General features: G+C 35.1%; 1 protein-coding gene and 1 long non-coding RNA gene across 11 annotated transcripts; one reads left to right on the top strand and one right to left on the bottom strand.

Moving 5' to 3' along the window:
• Positions 1–1,672: 1,672 nt before the first annotated feature.
• On the bottom strand, positions 1,673–16,191 carry LOC110836180 (E3 ubiquitin-protein ligase Siah1). Of its 10 annotated transcripts, none has more exons than XM_087351518.1 (6): positions 16,075–16,191; positions 11,979–12,187; positions 10,626–11,189; positions 8,600–8,724; positions 5,672–5,909; positions 1,673–3,261 (listed from the first exon to the last, which is right to left on the bottom strand). In XM_087351518.1, exons 4-6 carry the CDS (start codon positions 8,710–8,712, stop codon positions 2,836–2,838), a joined length of 777 nt encoding a protein of 258 aa, XP_087207644.1. In that variant the 5' UTR covers positions 8,713–8,724; positions 10,626–11,189; positions 11,979–12,187; positions 16,075–16,191; the 3' UTR covers positions 1,673–2,835. The 10 variants fall into 10 exon arrangements, with proteins under 10 accessions (XP_087207644.1, XP_021932796.1, XP_021932788.1 ...); XM_022077104.2 differs by having other exon boundaries at positions 10,951–11,189; positions 11,969–12,187; XM_022077096.2 differs by having other exon boundaries at positions 10,833–11,189; positions 11,969–12,187.
• LOC110836214 (uncharacterized) lies at positions 6,046–7,735 on the top strand. Its single transcript, XR_002545211.2, has 2 exons — positions 6,046–6,190; positions 6,405–7,735. It is a non-coding gene; the product is annotated as an uncharacterized LOC110836214 (long non-coding RNA).
• Positions 16,192–17,083: the final 892 nt, after the last annotated feature.

The raw sequence follows: 17,083 nt of genomic DNA on the forward strand, positions 1-17,083 counted from the left end.
TCTTCAAAAGACCGAAAAATGCAGAAAATTATCTAAAAAGCGCACAAAACTAAAAAAATTGAAAATTTCCCACTTCATTTTTTTTAAATATTTCGAGTTTTTTAGTTTTGTGCGCTTACTAAGCAATTTCCAGAATTTTTTGATTTTTCGATAATTTTGAGAAATTGAATTTTTTTCAAAATTCTCCCCACCCGGTCTGTCCCTGCCACAGTCCCTGTCGCAGTCTGTCTTCGTGTGCTCAATCGCTGTCCGCCGGACTCAATCTCTTGCACACACGGACTCTGCCTCAATCGTTCTCTGCCGGACACGGGCTTTGCAGAGACGGCTCTTCAGAAACCGAGTCATACAGAGACCGATTCGTGTACAGACCGAGTCAAGCAGAGACAGGGTACGAGAGAGGTCGGGTCAGGCAGAGATTGGTTGCCGCAGAAAACAAGTGGGGAGAACTTTGAAAAAGATTGAAAATTTTCAAAATTTTCAAAAAATCGAAAAATACTAGAAATTGTCTAAAAGCGCACAAAACTAATAAAATTTGAAATTTTTAAACTTCAAAATAATTTTGAAAATACTGAATTTTCTTCGTTTTTATGACATTTACAAACTGTTTGAAATTTTTGAAAGTTTTTCAAAATTTCGAAAAGTTTTCGGATTTTGAAAGACGTTCCACCGTTCACGCTCACCGGTAGAGACCGGTAGCGGCAGAGACAGGGTGTGTAGATTTTTGAAAAAATCCAAAATTTTCGAAAACTGAAAATATCTTGGAAAATGTCCAAAAGGCGATATACAGTTCTTTGGCTCCAAGACATATCCATTACCTTCCCAGAGTGATCATTCAAAGAAGCTACTAAATCGTTCATGTCCTCAAGAAAGAGATGAGGTAATCTTATTAACCTTTGAGTATGGAATTTAAATAAAAGTGAAAAAGAACCTGAAAAGGTTAAAGTATAATGCTGATTATTTAAAAGCTGAGTCATTGTTTCGTCTGGATAAAAGAATAGTTCACCGATACCACAGTGTTTTGTGTGGTGATGTTCTGTCAATTTAAAGCAGGAAGCCAACAAAGCTTTTTTGAAATTTGTAAAAAAAATACTTGAAATTATAAAATAAACCAAAAATTTTTAAATAAAAAATCTGTTGAAATGAAATTGAAAAGGTTTTCTATTAAAAAGAGTTTTGTTGTTTGAAGAATCACTTGTGAAGGCTTCATATTTAATTGTCTTTTGAATTGCTTCTAGCTTATTTGAAATTTAAATATTCAACAGTGGGGGAAATAATTAAAATTACTCCTCTTTCTAATTATTTTATTGCATGCAGAACAGATGAAGAATTATCACTTACTGATTATCAGCTAATTCAAAACGTAATAAGGACAGAATGGTTAGCTATTCAGATGGATGCATGAACTAGTATTTCAAATAAATTTTAACTGTTATGTTATATTTGTGTTATTGATAATGATTGTAAAAATATGAAAAAAATAATTGTTCTGTTGCATTGAAATGCCTTCTCAAATAGCCTGTGTTGAAATATTGAAGCTAATAAACAAATATATTTTCATTAAATCTGTGATTTGGAAATACTGTGTTGGAGTGTATACAGATGAAGTAGCAAGCATGATTACCGAGCTTTTCTGGTATATGAACGAAGATTAAGGACGTTGCCATACACAGAATGACATACATTGCTTTATTCATTGCAAACATTTAGCAACAAAAGAGTTGTCCCCATGTTTAAATGAAGTTACTACATAGCCTGTACAATTGTCAGTTTTATTAAGAAGAATGCACTGAATTCACAAATGTTTGTAATGCTGTGTGGGCATTCAAACTCACTGTGTCATGCTGAAGTGCATTGGTTGTTGAGAGGGCTGAGTTTTGAAAAGATTAAGTTATGACACAAAGTCGAAATATTTTTAAACCAAAGGAATAAAATTTGGATGAATATTTCTATGGCTAAGAATGTGCTGTAAAGCTTGCATTTTTATCAGATGTATTTTCACCTGAATTAAATTTCAGTCTCCAAGGAAATATTACAACAGTCTTCAATTTCTATAATGAAACTGCTGCCTGCAAGAAGACTTTAAAATTTTGGTTAAAGTACACACAAGAGAATAACTGTGAAATGTTCCATTCTTTCTCTGACTTCACAAACTCATTAGACTTGAGTTTAAGAAGCATTATAACCCTTCTTTACACAAAATTGGAAACACTATCTCAAATGTTCAATGACTACTTTCCACCATTTGTAAATTACTAATCCATCCTTTGATCATAAACAACAACTTCTGATTGCGTGAGATGACTTCATTATTTGTTACATTTCTTTCTCTAATTCCTAGCATAAAATATTGTTTAGGAGTACATTTTGAACTACATATTGTAGTTGAGCATTTGGAACTCCAATTTAATCTTAGACTGTCCCTGTTTAAAGTTTTGTCTCAGATACCAGAGGATTTTGTGGTTTTTATTGGTTTGTTTATACACATTTGTGGATATCTCAAAGTAAGATACAGCGCATCTTCCTTATCGCAACACTTGCAGTTTGACATTACATAACCCATTCAGTTAAAAGTATAATTAATACATTTAGGGAGAACATTTGATTTGTGCACTCAAAAACTGGACTGACATGAAAAAGCTAATATGTACATCTGATTCATACAAAAGGACTTTAATGTGCAATATAATATGATCTAGCTTACTCTTGATATTTGCCATGCTCGTCTCAGTCTGTCAGGAACAATCCATTATTGTACATATCCAAAACTGAATTCCCATGTCTGCGAGAAGAATGAACTAAACCAAACTAAACTAAAAACATTCTTAACAACAAAATTCAGTTATACCAAACTCTTTCTACTGTAAAATTGTAAAACAACTGCTTCTTCTCAGTTACAAAGTATTTAAGCACACTAAGATCCAATATTAAGCAATCTCCTGATTCATAAATCTTTTCAACATCATCATCTTCACTGTGCACTGTATTCCTGAATATAGCTCTTCTGCTGTTTCCTTTGGCATAAAACTCAAATTCATATTCAAACTTTGCAGCTTTCTCCTTTTGTCCCACATACTGTACCAACTCAAACAACTTCCCTTGCTTGGCATCACGTTTGGAGTGACACCAGAAGATTTCTCTGTATGATGACAAGATGTGGGTGCATGTGTAGTCTGTTTTGTGATCAAAATTCTCGTACACGAGGCTGTTATATGCCTTCACCCACACCAGTTCCTTGTGCTCATCTTTCATGTGTTCCAGAACCTAAAAGAGGGAAAACTACTGCATCCCAGAAAGCAGTCGTGTTTATACTCACTGCCATGAAAACCTGAAATCTCGCCTGTATCATTCATCATCAGTGAACAGAGTTTAAGGGAGGATGGTAAAAAATTCATGATGATGTTGGTTATCTACCTTTAATTCCACGCAGAATTACAAATGAGAAGACCAGCATCAACATCTTCACCAACATGAGCTCTCACATAGGGAGAGAAATGTGAGAAATTAGAAATATGTACAAAACTTCAGTTTGAGAACCTGCGATGGAAGAAACAACTTGTAAGACCTAGTTTAGGATAGAAGGATAATATTAAAATGGATAATAAAGAAGGCTGTGATGGTAAATTCATCTAGTTCAGGACAGTGTCAAGTTACAGGCTCCTGCAAAAATGGTAATGAACCTACAACTAACTAGATGGCTTACCGAACCCGAAGGTTCGTCACTGAATTAACCAAAGCCCTCTACAGTACCCTGTCCTGGGCCAACAAAATCCAGTCTCCTTCAACTCCTATCTCCCATAGATACTGCCTGGCATTATCCTCCCATTTATGTCTAGGTCTCCCCAGTGGTCTCTTCCCCTCAGGCTTCCCAACCAATACCCGGTCACACCTCTTGTCCCATTCATGAGCGCTACATGCCCCGCCCATCTCATTCTTCTCGACTTAATCACCCTGACAATACTGGGGGAGGAGTACAGATTTTTAAGCTCATCATTAAGCAGTTTTCTCCATGCCCCATCATCTTCTCTCCTAGGCCCGAATATCCTCCTCAACACCCTGTTCTCAAACACCTGCAATCTGTGTTCCTCCCTCTGAGTGAGAGACCACGTTTTGCACCCATACAAAAGAACAGGCAAAATTATTATTTTGTATACTTTAATTTTCAGGTTCCTACAAATCAGATGGGAAGACAAAATATTTTGAACTGAGAAGTAGCAAGCATTTCCAGAATTTAATCTCCTCCTACTTTCCTCATGAGTATCATTTTGATTTGTTATTGTCATTCCCAAATATTTAAACTTTGTCACACTTTCAAAGGATTTATTAGCCACCCTAAGATAATTCTGCCCGCCTGTCTGCTGACAACGAGATACTAACATGTACTTAGTTTTTTCTGAGTAATGAACCTATGGTTTCCATAAAAGGCAGGGGATTTCATGAAAGGCTGAGATCTATGAAGATAGTTAAAGTCTTTAAATTATTTTAGTCATTTCATAGCATTAAGCAGCAGATCTGCAGATATTGTTTGTACACAATTTGTTAGCAAAATGTGCAGACTTCCTAAAAATACAAAATTGTAATTGAAGTCATTACTAACATTTATATATTTGAAATAGTATAATGATTGTACTATGTTCAGTAAATGTAATTGAATACAGAACACATGTTCTGTGGAATAATGCGGACTTTAGTGCGGCCCTTTTGGACGTGTTCCATGACCTTTATGCCTAATGCTGTACGAGACCTGCCATGTAGCATGTATTGTATAAATTCCTAAAGCTTCTGTCAAAAATTTGATTTTCCTCTAGTGAATATACAGCTACATGCGTTCAGAAATATTTGTAGGCCCTTAAACAAACTGACTGAAACCTATATATAATACCTGTAAAACAGAAGTGCCATGTATGAAGTTTCGCCTAAATCTGTCAAAATGACTGGAAAAAAGAAAAGAAATATTGTTTGGATCGAAAGTGAAGTGACTATTACAAACAGCTAAACTAAGTCCAAAGAGCAGAATTGTTCTTGAGACGTTAATAAGCACACAGCCGGTCAAAGAATTCTCTGCCTTCTGTGGAACTAAAAAGTTAATTACTATGTTAAAAAAGCCTGTCCCTGGTTGCAATCCTAAGCCAGTTCATTTTTTCACATTTCAAATCTCCCAAATTATATCTTCTCTTCGGGCATTTTAACTAATACTGTATATACAGTAAATGTCAATCCTGTTTCTTTATATCTGGCAGAAGACAGCCACTTGACATCATTGCCACTGAAAATATCCATTTATTTATGTTCATAGACAAATTCTCAAAAACGGTTCATAGCATCAAAGAAATAAACATAACATAAAGGAATTCCTAGAGAAGTTTATAAACAACGTTCCTTTTTCATGTTCTGTGGCTATTCGCCTGTAGAGAGACCAAAGTATAAATGTGAGAATGTAATTAAAATATAAAAAGGAAAGCGGTTTAAAATATACTTTCGAGAAGCTATGGACTGAAATCAACATTTTCTGGGTAGGATGAAGCAGAATGATGCTTTTAAACACTGTGCAGAAAGCATCAGGAATTTTATTATTGCTTATCACGGTGTTATAATCACAAAAACTAGGTTATGTTCGGAAAAGCCATTTGCTTCGAAGTTGAAATACTGAACAAGTTCTGATCTTGTGCCTTACCTGAAATCGACGACCTCTCCATCTGCAGCGGGGTCTGCAAGGAACGCAGTAGTACAATCGGAAAGGACACGCTGCCTCGTGTGACGGCAGATCTCGCAGCAAGAATTTCTCTTCGCAACCCAAATTCTGATTCGTGCAAGAGTACGGCAACTTCTCAGCGAAACGTTCGGCCAGATGATTTCTGGTTTGAGTGATGGTATTGTAACAAGATGGACAATTCGTCCTCTGGCCTCTACACCTGCAACATTTCTTTTGCTCATTTGGCCTGTAAGGTGGATTTTGTACAGGGTAAAGTATTGTACGTCGTGACATTAGGTATTGTGCTGACATCTATGGACAGGTATATATAATATTACAACCTAATTTAACATTTGTCCACCCTGAGTAGTGTGCGTTAGTGTCTTTTTTTGGTGTGAAGTTTACTGTCTACAGTGCATTGAAAATTGTGACTATTTAAAGTTTTTTCAAGAAGTTTCTTGTATGAGAATGTTTTCATACAGTGTACAGTTCAAGGCATGGGTAAGATCTACTTTGTATGCTCTTTCATATGACATAAATATTTTGAGACTTAACCTAAAATAAGTGTGAATTTTGTTTTGTGATCTCTTTTTCTCTCTTGCTGTACCTTGAACCATCACCTAAGGTACAACACAATGCATTCACATTATTTAAATTTGAAATTGAATCATAATGTTCAGTAAGTTCAGTAACAAGAAATGTTTTTCATTTCTAGGAGAATGCCATGAAGCAAGTTAGGTAGAATAAGACAAAAAGTAGATGCTGTGGCGATAGAACGAGCCACACAAGACGTCAAGAACAAAAGGACAGCAGCATGTGATTTTGGAATTTCAAGAACTACACTAAGCCATTATTTGATGAAATTCCAAGACCATGAAAACTCTTTTGAGTACACAGCCAGAAATGATGTTAAAAAAGGTTTTAGTGCCACACAGGAACTTGAATTGCCTGAGTATTTAAAAGAAGCTGCAAGCATTATGGTTTCATGAATAAGGAAGCTCTCAAACTTGCTTTTCAACATGGCATAGCAAATGGTATAGTGCCAGAGAATTGGGAAAACAATGAATCTGCTGGTAATATGGGGCTGAGGGGACTGAGGAAACATCACAAGTCCTTGACTTTGAGAAAAACCCAAGGATACTAGTCTCACTCAAGCTACAAGTTTTAATCATGAGAATGTAAAAGCATTTTTTGAAAATTTAAATGAACTTTTGTCAAGACACAAGTTCACTGCTAATAAAATCTATAATTTAGATGAGACTGGCAATTCTACTGTTCATGTTCCCCCCCAAAATTATTTGTGCCAAGAGAATCAAGCAACTGGGGAGTGTGACTTAGGGGAGAGGAGGATAAATGTTACAATGATTGTTGCTGTCAGTGCAATTGGTAACCATGTTCCTTCAATGTAAATATTCCCAAGAGTGCATTTCAAGGATCACATATTAACTGGTGCTCCTACAGCTTCTATTGAAAGTGCAAACCAAGCGGGTTGATAAAATGAGAATCTCTTCGTTGACTATGTGAAGAATTTTTTTTGACATGACAAACTTTGTAAGGAAGATCCAACTTTATTGATTTTAGGTAAACATGAGATCCACATATCAATTGGAGCTATCAGTGTGGCAAAAGAAAATGGGATTGTCATGCTGTCTTTGGTCCATAAAACATATTACAATCCTTGCCTTAATGACTGGATGTTCTCAAACCCAAGCAAACCTGTAACCATTTACAATGTCATTTGGTAAGACATTCACCAAATGCAATATTGAAAAAGGGTTTAATGTAACTGGGATTCATCCCTTAAGTGAAAGCATTTTTGGTGAAGACGAATTTATGTCCTATTTCACTGACAGACCCTACAGTCAGGTGACAGAATCACACACTATGGGGGTACAAGACATATGTCAACAGCGCACCAGAAGAGATTACCCGATTATTATATTGATTACTGATTTGCACTTGCAGGCATTTCAGGATTATTAATACTGTATCGTGTATCTGTAACTTATAAATTGTATCTATATTTAGTAAATTCCTTTGCCTCTATGATGCATTATTATTCCTTTCCAATTTGTATTTCTCCAAGCAAAGAATGTAAATCAAGATTAGCTAGCTTTTCCTTTTACTGTTCTACCACTAGGTCCTGTACGTGTAATTGCTAATACAAGTAGCCTATGTCAGCAAGTTAAATTTCTGAGTCTGTACTCATGATAGTGTGCACGTGATTTGCTTTTATAAACCGTTATACATGTATCCTTTGATTTTAATTGTATTTTCAGGCACTAAAGAATCACCATAATTACGTACGAAATTGAGGTTAGGTTATGGTTATGGTCTGATCAATTTGCACAGAAATAAAGTATGTATTGTTCTCTTTAAACTCTGGACTATCAAAACGCCACAAATATTTTGCTAACTTGTCAGCTAGCACACCACGCTATTAATGACAAGTATTATGCTCTCTCCGATGAATTATCCACAGATATAATCTATTTCGGTCGTTTTACTGGAATGTGGTAGTATAGTCACGATTAATATTGTTTAGAGACAATTGCACATTGTGGAGTTTTATAATTAGTAGCCTACTCTACACCAAATATTAATTGCATTAAACAAATGAAGGATGGTCTGATGGGCGAGGCAACACGAATAAAATAAATACATGTAGAAGTTGAAGATCTAGGGGTGAGATAATAATATTAAAATATATCTTAAAGAAGATAGGTATGAGATGTGGACTGAATTAAACTAACTGTGGAAATCAGACCAATGGCGGGGGTCTCGCGAACATGCTAATCACAAAAGACGAAGAATTTCTTGTTCTACTGAGAGAATATTACCTTTACAGGAAGGGCTTTTCTTGATGGAGTTAAGCTCAAAGGGTTCAGGTGGATGAGGACAGTATCTTACCTGTAGCAAACATTGTGGCCTGCTTCGCACAAGAAAATAGGGAGTGCCATCGTCTGGTGACACGAAGGGCATTCTAACAGGTTTATGAGGTTGCGACCATCAGGCGACGCCATTTCTGTTTCAACCTACATCGGAAACAAAACAACCACAGATGTTTTAGAAATCACACTATAGCTCCCGCCACCCTAAATTGAGGCAGCATAATTTGGCCTCTTTAAAACAGAGAACCGGTCATATAATAGATAATAATGAGTGTTTTGTCCTCGTTCTTCTGAGCAAAATAACACCAAAGAAACATACCAATTGATTAATTGTTCTGTTTGCCCTGCCTTGCCCAACTGAATTTACATTTCCTATTTCACTCATACATCAGTATTTAAATACACAAATTTTCAATTTAAAAGTGTCTACCAGTGAACTCTGGCTTGCCTACCCGCGAGCCGCGCCAGCTGGACCCAGCGAAATTTCATGTTACCATAAAACGAGATATTTTTCTTCCTGCTGCTAACTACGCTTAGCAAGGGCGTGTCTAAGGAGATGAGTAATGGAAGGTCGTTCATCAGATTTGCACGTTGAAGGGATAGATCCCTTTGCTCCTCACAACTCTTGCATGTACATCTTAAATAAGCTTTATAAAGATTGTTTTGGTTGTTATTTAATATAATCTCGAAAAATTCTGCAAACGTTTATTGGAGTGGCACGCCGATGTATTCTATTCGGCCAACGTACATTTCTTGTAATATTTACTTGATATCAGAAAACACGACTTTTTTAATACCGTCAGTTGGTTGTGAACAACCGTCCAGTTTAACATTAGCGGAGAGGCGAATCCCAACAAAGATAATTAAGCATATTCACGGTTCAAGATGGAGGCGACACGATGCTTCGAAAAGGCCACAACAAAACTACGCGAAAGTTCATCCGAAATGATGGTATCTTAACTGCAATTCCACACGGTGTCACGACCTATAAGACCACGATCGTCTTATGGATGGTGGCAAAGAGGAGAAAATATACCTCCTGTTCAGAACGTAGTATTGACCTTATTCGCTTTTGTTCTCCTTCCGAAGTCTTCATGCTTATTTCCTTTAATATTTGTCAGGTATATTACCAAAAGTGAATATCACTCAGTAATGGCAGATTGTGTACCCATGTCGTAGGGCACAGGCTGTTTGTAGGTCGCCGCTGGCTTCTGACCGCGGAGACTGCTAGTTTCAAATATTTTCAAGGCAACCATAATTTCGTACACCCGATAAGCACTGGCCTGTTGATCAGCTCTATCGCTTTTCCTTCTCCAGCTTCGTACCGCGTCCAACAGGGCTAAATAATTCGGTTCCGAAATGTACGGGGGTGATCTGAATAAATGATTTCATCCATTGAAGTATGAAATTCATCAAAATGCTTACAGATATCGCTCCTGTCTCGAAGATGACACAAGGATCATCCATTACAAACATCTAGTTGATGTTATGGAAATAATCGTTGTTTATTTTGAGAGTTATATGACGGTGATGACTTCATACATATGCCTCAGTGTGAGACACGGAACCTCACGAAAGCAAGTGCAGCTAACTGCAGTGAACCGTGGTTACTCCACTTCGACTTATTAATTTTTAATTTCCTGGTTGTGCACTGTTTTTATAATCATAATTTATTTTCAAACACATTCTGCAGTTAACCCTTCAATTTTGATTTTCTGAAGTCACTTCTTAATTCCTCAATCTCTCTAATTTCTGTAGTGATACCGCTTTCAAAATCCCATTACATTTCGTATTTTTCGTACATTCCAGAAATGTGCAAATGTCACAACTCCCCTTGTCACATATTTTGAGAACGTTTAAAATAACAAATTTTGTTAACGAAAACAACTATGGCCTTACAATCTGCTTCTCAATAACACCAGCAAAATAAAAAACAGCTGCTTTCAGACGTTCCAATAAACAGGATATTCAAGTATTAGTACACATTTTTCAAGTTGTTATTCTAGTCATTTTATATCAAAACACTGAAATAGTTTATACATTACTTGAAACTTTAAACAATAACTTCCAGTACACTTGAAACGTATTCTTGAAACACAGTTCACGCGATGCAAGTCCGTTCAAATTTTCGTTTTCAAACAAGTTGACCAGCGTGAACGAGGCTTAAGCAACTGGCATTACGGAGCCAACAAGACCAACCAAATGCTGGCTATGTGATTTTGATTAATCAGTACGTTAATCAGTTAACATACCGAACCGGAAATATTATTTCGACCTTTGAAATTTTGTAGAAATAGTCAACACAACTATCTGATTGTCGTGTAACATAATTTAGATCTTTCAACCAACATATCCCTGTCTAATAATTACCACTCGGTTCACAGTACAATTATAACTGTAGTCGCACTAATCGGGTCCTCTACCACACCAAGCTCAGCTGACACCAACCGCAGATAACTACGAACTGATAAGCTCTTCGGCGAGTGGGAAAGTTCCTGCGTTCTGATTGGCCATTTTTCATGTGTGATGATGTCAACATAATCGAATGAAGGAAACGGAAAGGCGATTGCAACTTGCATATTGCACGAGACTGCTGCCAGAAAGATGCCCTGTAAAAAAAGGTTTGTAGTCGTCTAAGACTGTGCCTGTTAAAGTTATCGTAAACCAAAAAGATGATGAGGTTATGATACGAATATCAATTTAAAAATCTTAAGGAGATGCAGTAGTTTCCAAACCTTGTATAATGGTACCCTCTCTGCAGAGATTTTATCGATTCCCACCCTCGTATTTTAACTTTGGTTGTTCGTGTGCGTGCGTGTCATAATGAACTCATTGATCAATTATTCATTTTTTTAAAAATTAATACATTTTAGGTTTATAACAACCAAAAACATTTAAGATGATCTGAAAATATAATTGAAATAATTCACTTCTATGATTAATGGATGTTTAATGCAAGATGCTTAAAGTCTCGATACTTTGGTTAATACTGATAAGGAAAGATTTAATACTAAATTAAAAGTTTATTTTCTTCCCCTTCGTCTGTCCAGAAAATTATGGCTATGAGATAACAATTTTTATCAGCTTTTAATGGGCTGATAACCTGTCTTCAGTTTTCATGAACTTATCCCTCAAAGCATTGCTTTTTAATATAAAACTGATTTTTAGTCCTTATTATCTTTGAAGTACATCATTTCTCAAACGTAAAAAAGTGTATTTTTTCCATGGATATCGAATTGAACAAGAACACGTTCCAAAGGTTCTAATTCTTAAAAAAAAATTCAGAATATTTTGTTTCCGTTAATTCGTCTTCTTCATTAGCATCAAAATAAGCGTAAATCACCCCCGTTTCAATTTCCTCATCCTCAGAGTCGTATTTATTGTTCACCTGGATTGACCAGTGGGTCGTTCGCCGGACCCTTTGGCCTTCGCGAACGGCATGACGTGTCTCTTCTGTCCCGTTTCAGCTATCGCAAGACAGCCAGGAACAGCTCTTCTACGTGAGCTTTGGGGAACAGCCAGTTTCTCTCCACTCACAAAGGAGCAGTATACAGACTCCAGACAGCAGCTCTCAAACAAGATAAACAATCTGTGCTTGAATCAGTCCCTATAACAAATTCGAATCGGGACTTCAAAACCAAATGAGCCTGTAAGACTTGAGGTTCTCACAGCGGTGAGTATGAAGATATCCGTCTTCTGGGTTATTGCGCTGTGTAGTCTGGTCGATGTTAACCAACGTTTCAGAGGTCATACTGCCTCCGTCATCAGGGCGCCTGATGACGGAGGCAGTATGACCTCTGAAACGTTGGTTAACATCGACCAGACTACACAGCGCAATAACCCAGAAGACGGATATCTTCAAATGAGCCTGATAGCCCCTGAAATGATGGTTCTATTGCCTGGCTGACACATGACCGTCTCAGCAGAACACTAGTCTTTTGCCGAAACCACTTCTGAGCTAGATCAACCAGGAAACCCAGCAGATAGTTTCCCTCCTCTTCTCTTCTCTTTCCAAAACTTTGTAAATTTATTTATAATTTAAACAATGGAAAAAGTCCAAGATGACAGCACTATTGTCAGAAACCTTCAGACTTACTCCTCCTAACACATTCTCTTTCTCTATCTTGCACGATATTTGTCTCCTGTGAGTATAAAATAAACATAACTAGTCTAAATTTAAAACTGTAGCTCCACTGTAATTAAAAAGCACTAATTAAATTCCACTTCATTTTTGATACACATTCTTAAATACGAGATGCAGAAAACTAAATATTGTGGCATATCATAATTTCATTTGAAGAATTAAGATAAGAAATTGCTATTAAAACTGTGGCACAATGAAACTGGAAGCCTGCTCCATAATGACATGTTCCATTGTGTCCCAGATGCACTACCTGAAAGTTAATGGATGTAACATGAATGCCAATAATGACATAGACCAGTGGTATTCAACCTGGGGTACGCGCGACATCTCAGGGGGTACGTGAAAGTAAACAAAATTATATTATTTTATGATAAATACTGAATAATCAGTAATGTAATTTATTTAATTTATTTTAGATGTAGATTATAAACTATGTATAACTTGAATTATACACCAACAACTTTGGGGGTACAAAGTTGAAGTGAAATTATATCTGGGGGTACGCGAAGACATCTTAGGGGGTACGTGAAATTTTAAAAAATTAATATTATTTTATGATAATCACTGAATAATCAGTAATGTAATTTATTTTATTTATTTTAGATGTAGATTATAAACTATGTATAACTTGAATTATACACCAACAACTTTGGGGGTACAAAGTTGAAGTGAAATTATATCTGGGGGTACGCGAAGACATCTTAGGGGGTACGTGAAATTTTAAAAAAATAATATTATTTTATGATAATCACTGAATAATCAGTAATGTAATTTATTTTATTTATTTTAGATGTAGATTATAAACTATGTATAACTTGAATTATACACCAACAACTTTGGGGGTACAAAGTTGAAGTGAAATTATATCTGGGGGTACGCGAACAAAAAATGTTGAATACCACTGACATACACAGTACTTACCTTCATTGAAAGTTGCGTTGTAAGCCCTGACATGATTACTGTACAACAGAAGTAAATGTAAAAGTGACTAGAATTACATAACCTACAACAACTGAATTATTAATCTGTGGTGACGTAAATATAGACTGTCTCGATGGAAACAGTTGAAGAAGAAACTCACTGCTAACAACACATAACTTGACACCTACTTTATGTTACAACAGAAATTCAAAATGACTCGACTGATAATATTTTAGTGGGGAGAATAAGATTTAGCTCATCTTCTGCTTCTCCCATAACAAATTTCCTATCAAACAATGCTACTCAGTATCTTATGATTAACAATACTGCTGCAGCAGGTAACATAATTCCTTTCAAGTAGAGAAAAAGTAAATAATGAAACAATCGTGCACTTTCAGTTTCTTCTAAAGAATGAAACAAAACTGTTTATAACGGCAATGATACCGACAATAAGTTTAACTGATTTTATGTATACTTTTCTAAATATCTTTGAAGCTAGTTTTCCAATTACGTATAGTGGGAAAAATAAAGAATGACTGGATTACACAAGGAATAAAAATATCTTGCAAATATGCAGATATGACCCACAAATAAGAGCATTTTATATTAAGTATTGTAAAATTCAGAATAATATTATAAAAGTGACAGAAAAGCAGCATTCAAAATAATACAATACAACTGAAACAACATGCAACATAATGAAAGGGGTGACAGGAAACATAAATTTAACTGGAGATGTTATCTATTTTTAAAAACAACGATACAGTAAAAATGATTCTTTTAAGAATTACCAAAATCTTAAATTTACGTAAAGTGGGGAGAGAAGATGTCATTTTCCCGTAACATTTCCTGGTACTGAAATAATTTCAACCAATTAAAACGAGATAAAAGTACAGTACATTTCCTCAGAATTTTTTCTCAGACTGAGGAACAGTAAAACCTGGAGTTCCTCAATTCAAATCTACCGCCTTTTTTTTCATAATATACATAAATGACCTTCCACCAATAATAAATATCAAACCATAATATTTGCTGATGACACAAGAGTCATACTTTCTGGTCAACATTTTTATAATATTTGAGCAACATCATGTAAATGACTTACTGGTACAAGCTATTCCTAAATATGTTTAAAACAAATGTAATAGAATGTATAATAACTCATTCTAATATGTTTTATGCATTTGGGTACTTGTGGGTTATCGGTACACATCGCTTTAAAAATAGGTTAGGTTAGGTTAGTTGTCATTTATTGAAATAAAATATAATAACTTTCAAGTATATGTCATTTATTCACACACATTGACCTAACCTAACCTAACTTAACCTAACATATTTTTAAAGCGATGTGTCCCGATAAACCACAAGTACCTGCATTTGTTATAATGGAAAGCATATACGTACAATTGTCAGTAAATACAAAGTCCCTGAGTTTGCAAATTGGTAAGCACCAAAATTTTAAATCATACTCATTGATTCTTATGTTAAGTGAAACACGTTACGTAGTTAGTTCTTTGTCGCGTGTCAGTAACATTGATGCTCAAATAAGTTGATTTTGCCTATTTTGACTTTGTAATGAAGTATGGAATAATCTTTTGGGGTAATTCACCAAACAGTAGAAATAAAAGAAAACTTTTAGATTAATGGCTGGTGTCACATATAGAAATTCAAGCACAACTCTATTCAAAAGATTAATAAGAGCTCTCTTCCATGTGAATATACATTTTCATTGACGAACTTCATTTTACATAACCAGCATTTTCAAACTAATTCTACTGCACACAATGTCAATACAAGGAAATCAGAATCAGCTTCCAGACCGTTTGCCAATCTCTCATATTTTCAGAATAATATATATTATACAGGCATAAAATTCTTCAAAAGTTTACCAGCAAGTCTCATGACTTCTAAATAAAGAGGCAAAATCTAAAGTAGCATTGAAAAGATAATTATATACTCCTTTTATTCTACTGAAGAGTTTCTAGTGTTCAGAAATACATCACAATTTTAATTAAAGTTTTCTTGACTTCATGAAATATAAATGGGTAGTATAATTTATCTATTGTGGATGTATTTGTAACATATCAGTAATTATGCAAACACTTTATTTATAATAAATGAAAAATTATCATAATATGAATTGTACATATAATATGTAATATATATATTTCACTCTAGCCCTCATTTCACTGTGACCCATGTTACACTACTGCATGCAAGAGACATACTGTTTCTTACAATTTGATGACAACCAGTTACGTGAAGATGGTAGTAGAACATGGTATATATCAAATAACTTGCATCTCAGAAAATGGGCAACACCCAACCTTATATTATGATACGCACGCAGGCCCACAACTCTTTATAATATGTTTATTTACAAACTATGAGTTATAATAGAATATACGTGTATATAGATAAATACTAACAGTTAAACAAAGGATGAAATACCGTCCATCTCCGGTTCCCTACCACCAGTTTCCAATCCAGAAAGAAAAATCCCAATTTGATCCACAATAAACGCAGACGACGTGATGTGTACAATCACCAGGCAGAGACTGGCTCCCTTTGGTCCCCGTATGACTTCAGATAACAACAGCAGACCAGGGCACACTCTGACGGGAAAATAAGGTTGGGAACGCTTTGACACTAGGGAAATACGTAAGGTACAGAGTGACGGAACGAAACGTCTCAATTAGTATAATTAAATAAAAATTGTCACAGACCTTAAGAGAATCACTCTTATTTAGTATTCATAATAGTCTAATTTTCGCTGTATGTGGTTATTTTATTCATACAAAATACATAATAAGTTAATGATACAGTAAAATATAAGTGTGTAGAATGAACAATATTGCTAGAATAAATTCAAGGCAAGATTAAATACAGATAACCTTATAAAGATTTACCTTCAGAAATATTTAAAAATTTTAGTCAAATAAGATCTTGTACTTCCATTCTGTTTTTTTGTTACTCACATGAGGCAGGCTCTTTCTGGCGTCATGGATGAAAGTATATCTGAGTCATGTCAACAGGAGACCTATTCGTTTTGCCATACATCTATTTTGGTTATCACTAATATTCATTTCAACACTTACTGTTTTATGTGCAATATTATTATTGCTGGAGTATTTTATGACTGGTTCTATATTTTCCTTCATCTTTGTTAATTTTGAAAACCAAAAATTCATTTCAAAATGTTCTAATACTAATTAATTTAATTCCTTTATAATTACATACTTATATATTCTTGAATTAGATCAACTCAACAACTTCTTTATTTTTAGTCACTAATTAAGCCTGAAATTTGTATGCAGTAGAATTAAACATGCTAAAAACGTGTTGCATGACAAAGTTCGTAATTTTGAAACTGGTAACTAATGAGCTACACTTCTCAATTGTAACACAAAAGGAAAATGAATATGGATCATTCATGTA

Source organism: Zootermopsis nevadensis, unplaced genomic scaffold (assembly GCF_977971745.1).
Source record: "Zootermopsis nevadensis isolate Lab colony 2312 unplaced genomic scaffold, Znev_1.0 Znev_ptg000019l, whole genome shotgun sequence".
NCBI lineage: Eukaryota > Metazoa > Arthropoda > Insecta > Blattodea > Termopsidae > Zootermopsis > Zootermopsis nevadensis.

What these genes read in the sequence shown, in the direction of transcription:
- LOC110836180 (XM_087351517.1), bottom strand. Translation starts at nt 10,056, where the DNA reads ATGTTTGTAATGGATGATCCTTGTGTCATCTTCGAGACAGGAGCGATA. An exon ending in GGCCACAATGTTTGCTACAG is followed by an intron (nt 5,910 to 8,599) that starts GTAAGATACTGT and finishes GAAATGTTGCAG; the next exon opens with GTGTAGAGGCCAGAGGACGA. An exon ending in GGAGAGGTCGTCGATTTCAG is followed by an intron (nt 3,262 to 5,671) that starts GTAAGGCACAAG and finishes TCCCTCTTTTAG; the next exon opens with GTTCTGGAACACATGAAAGA.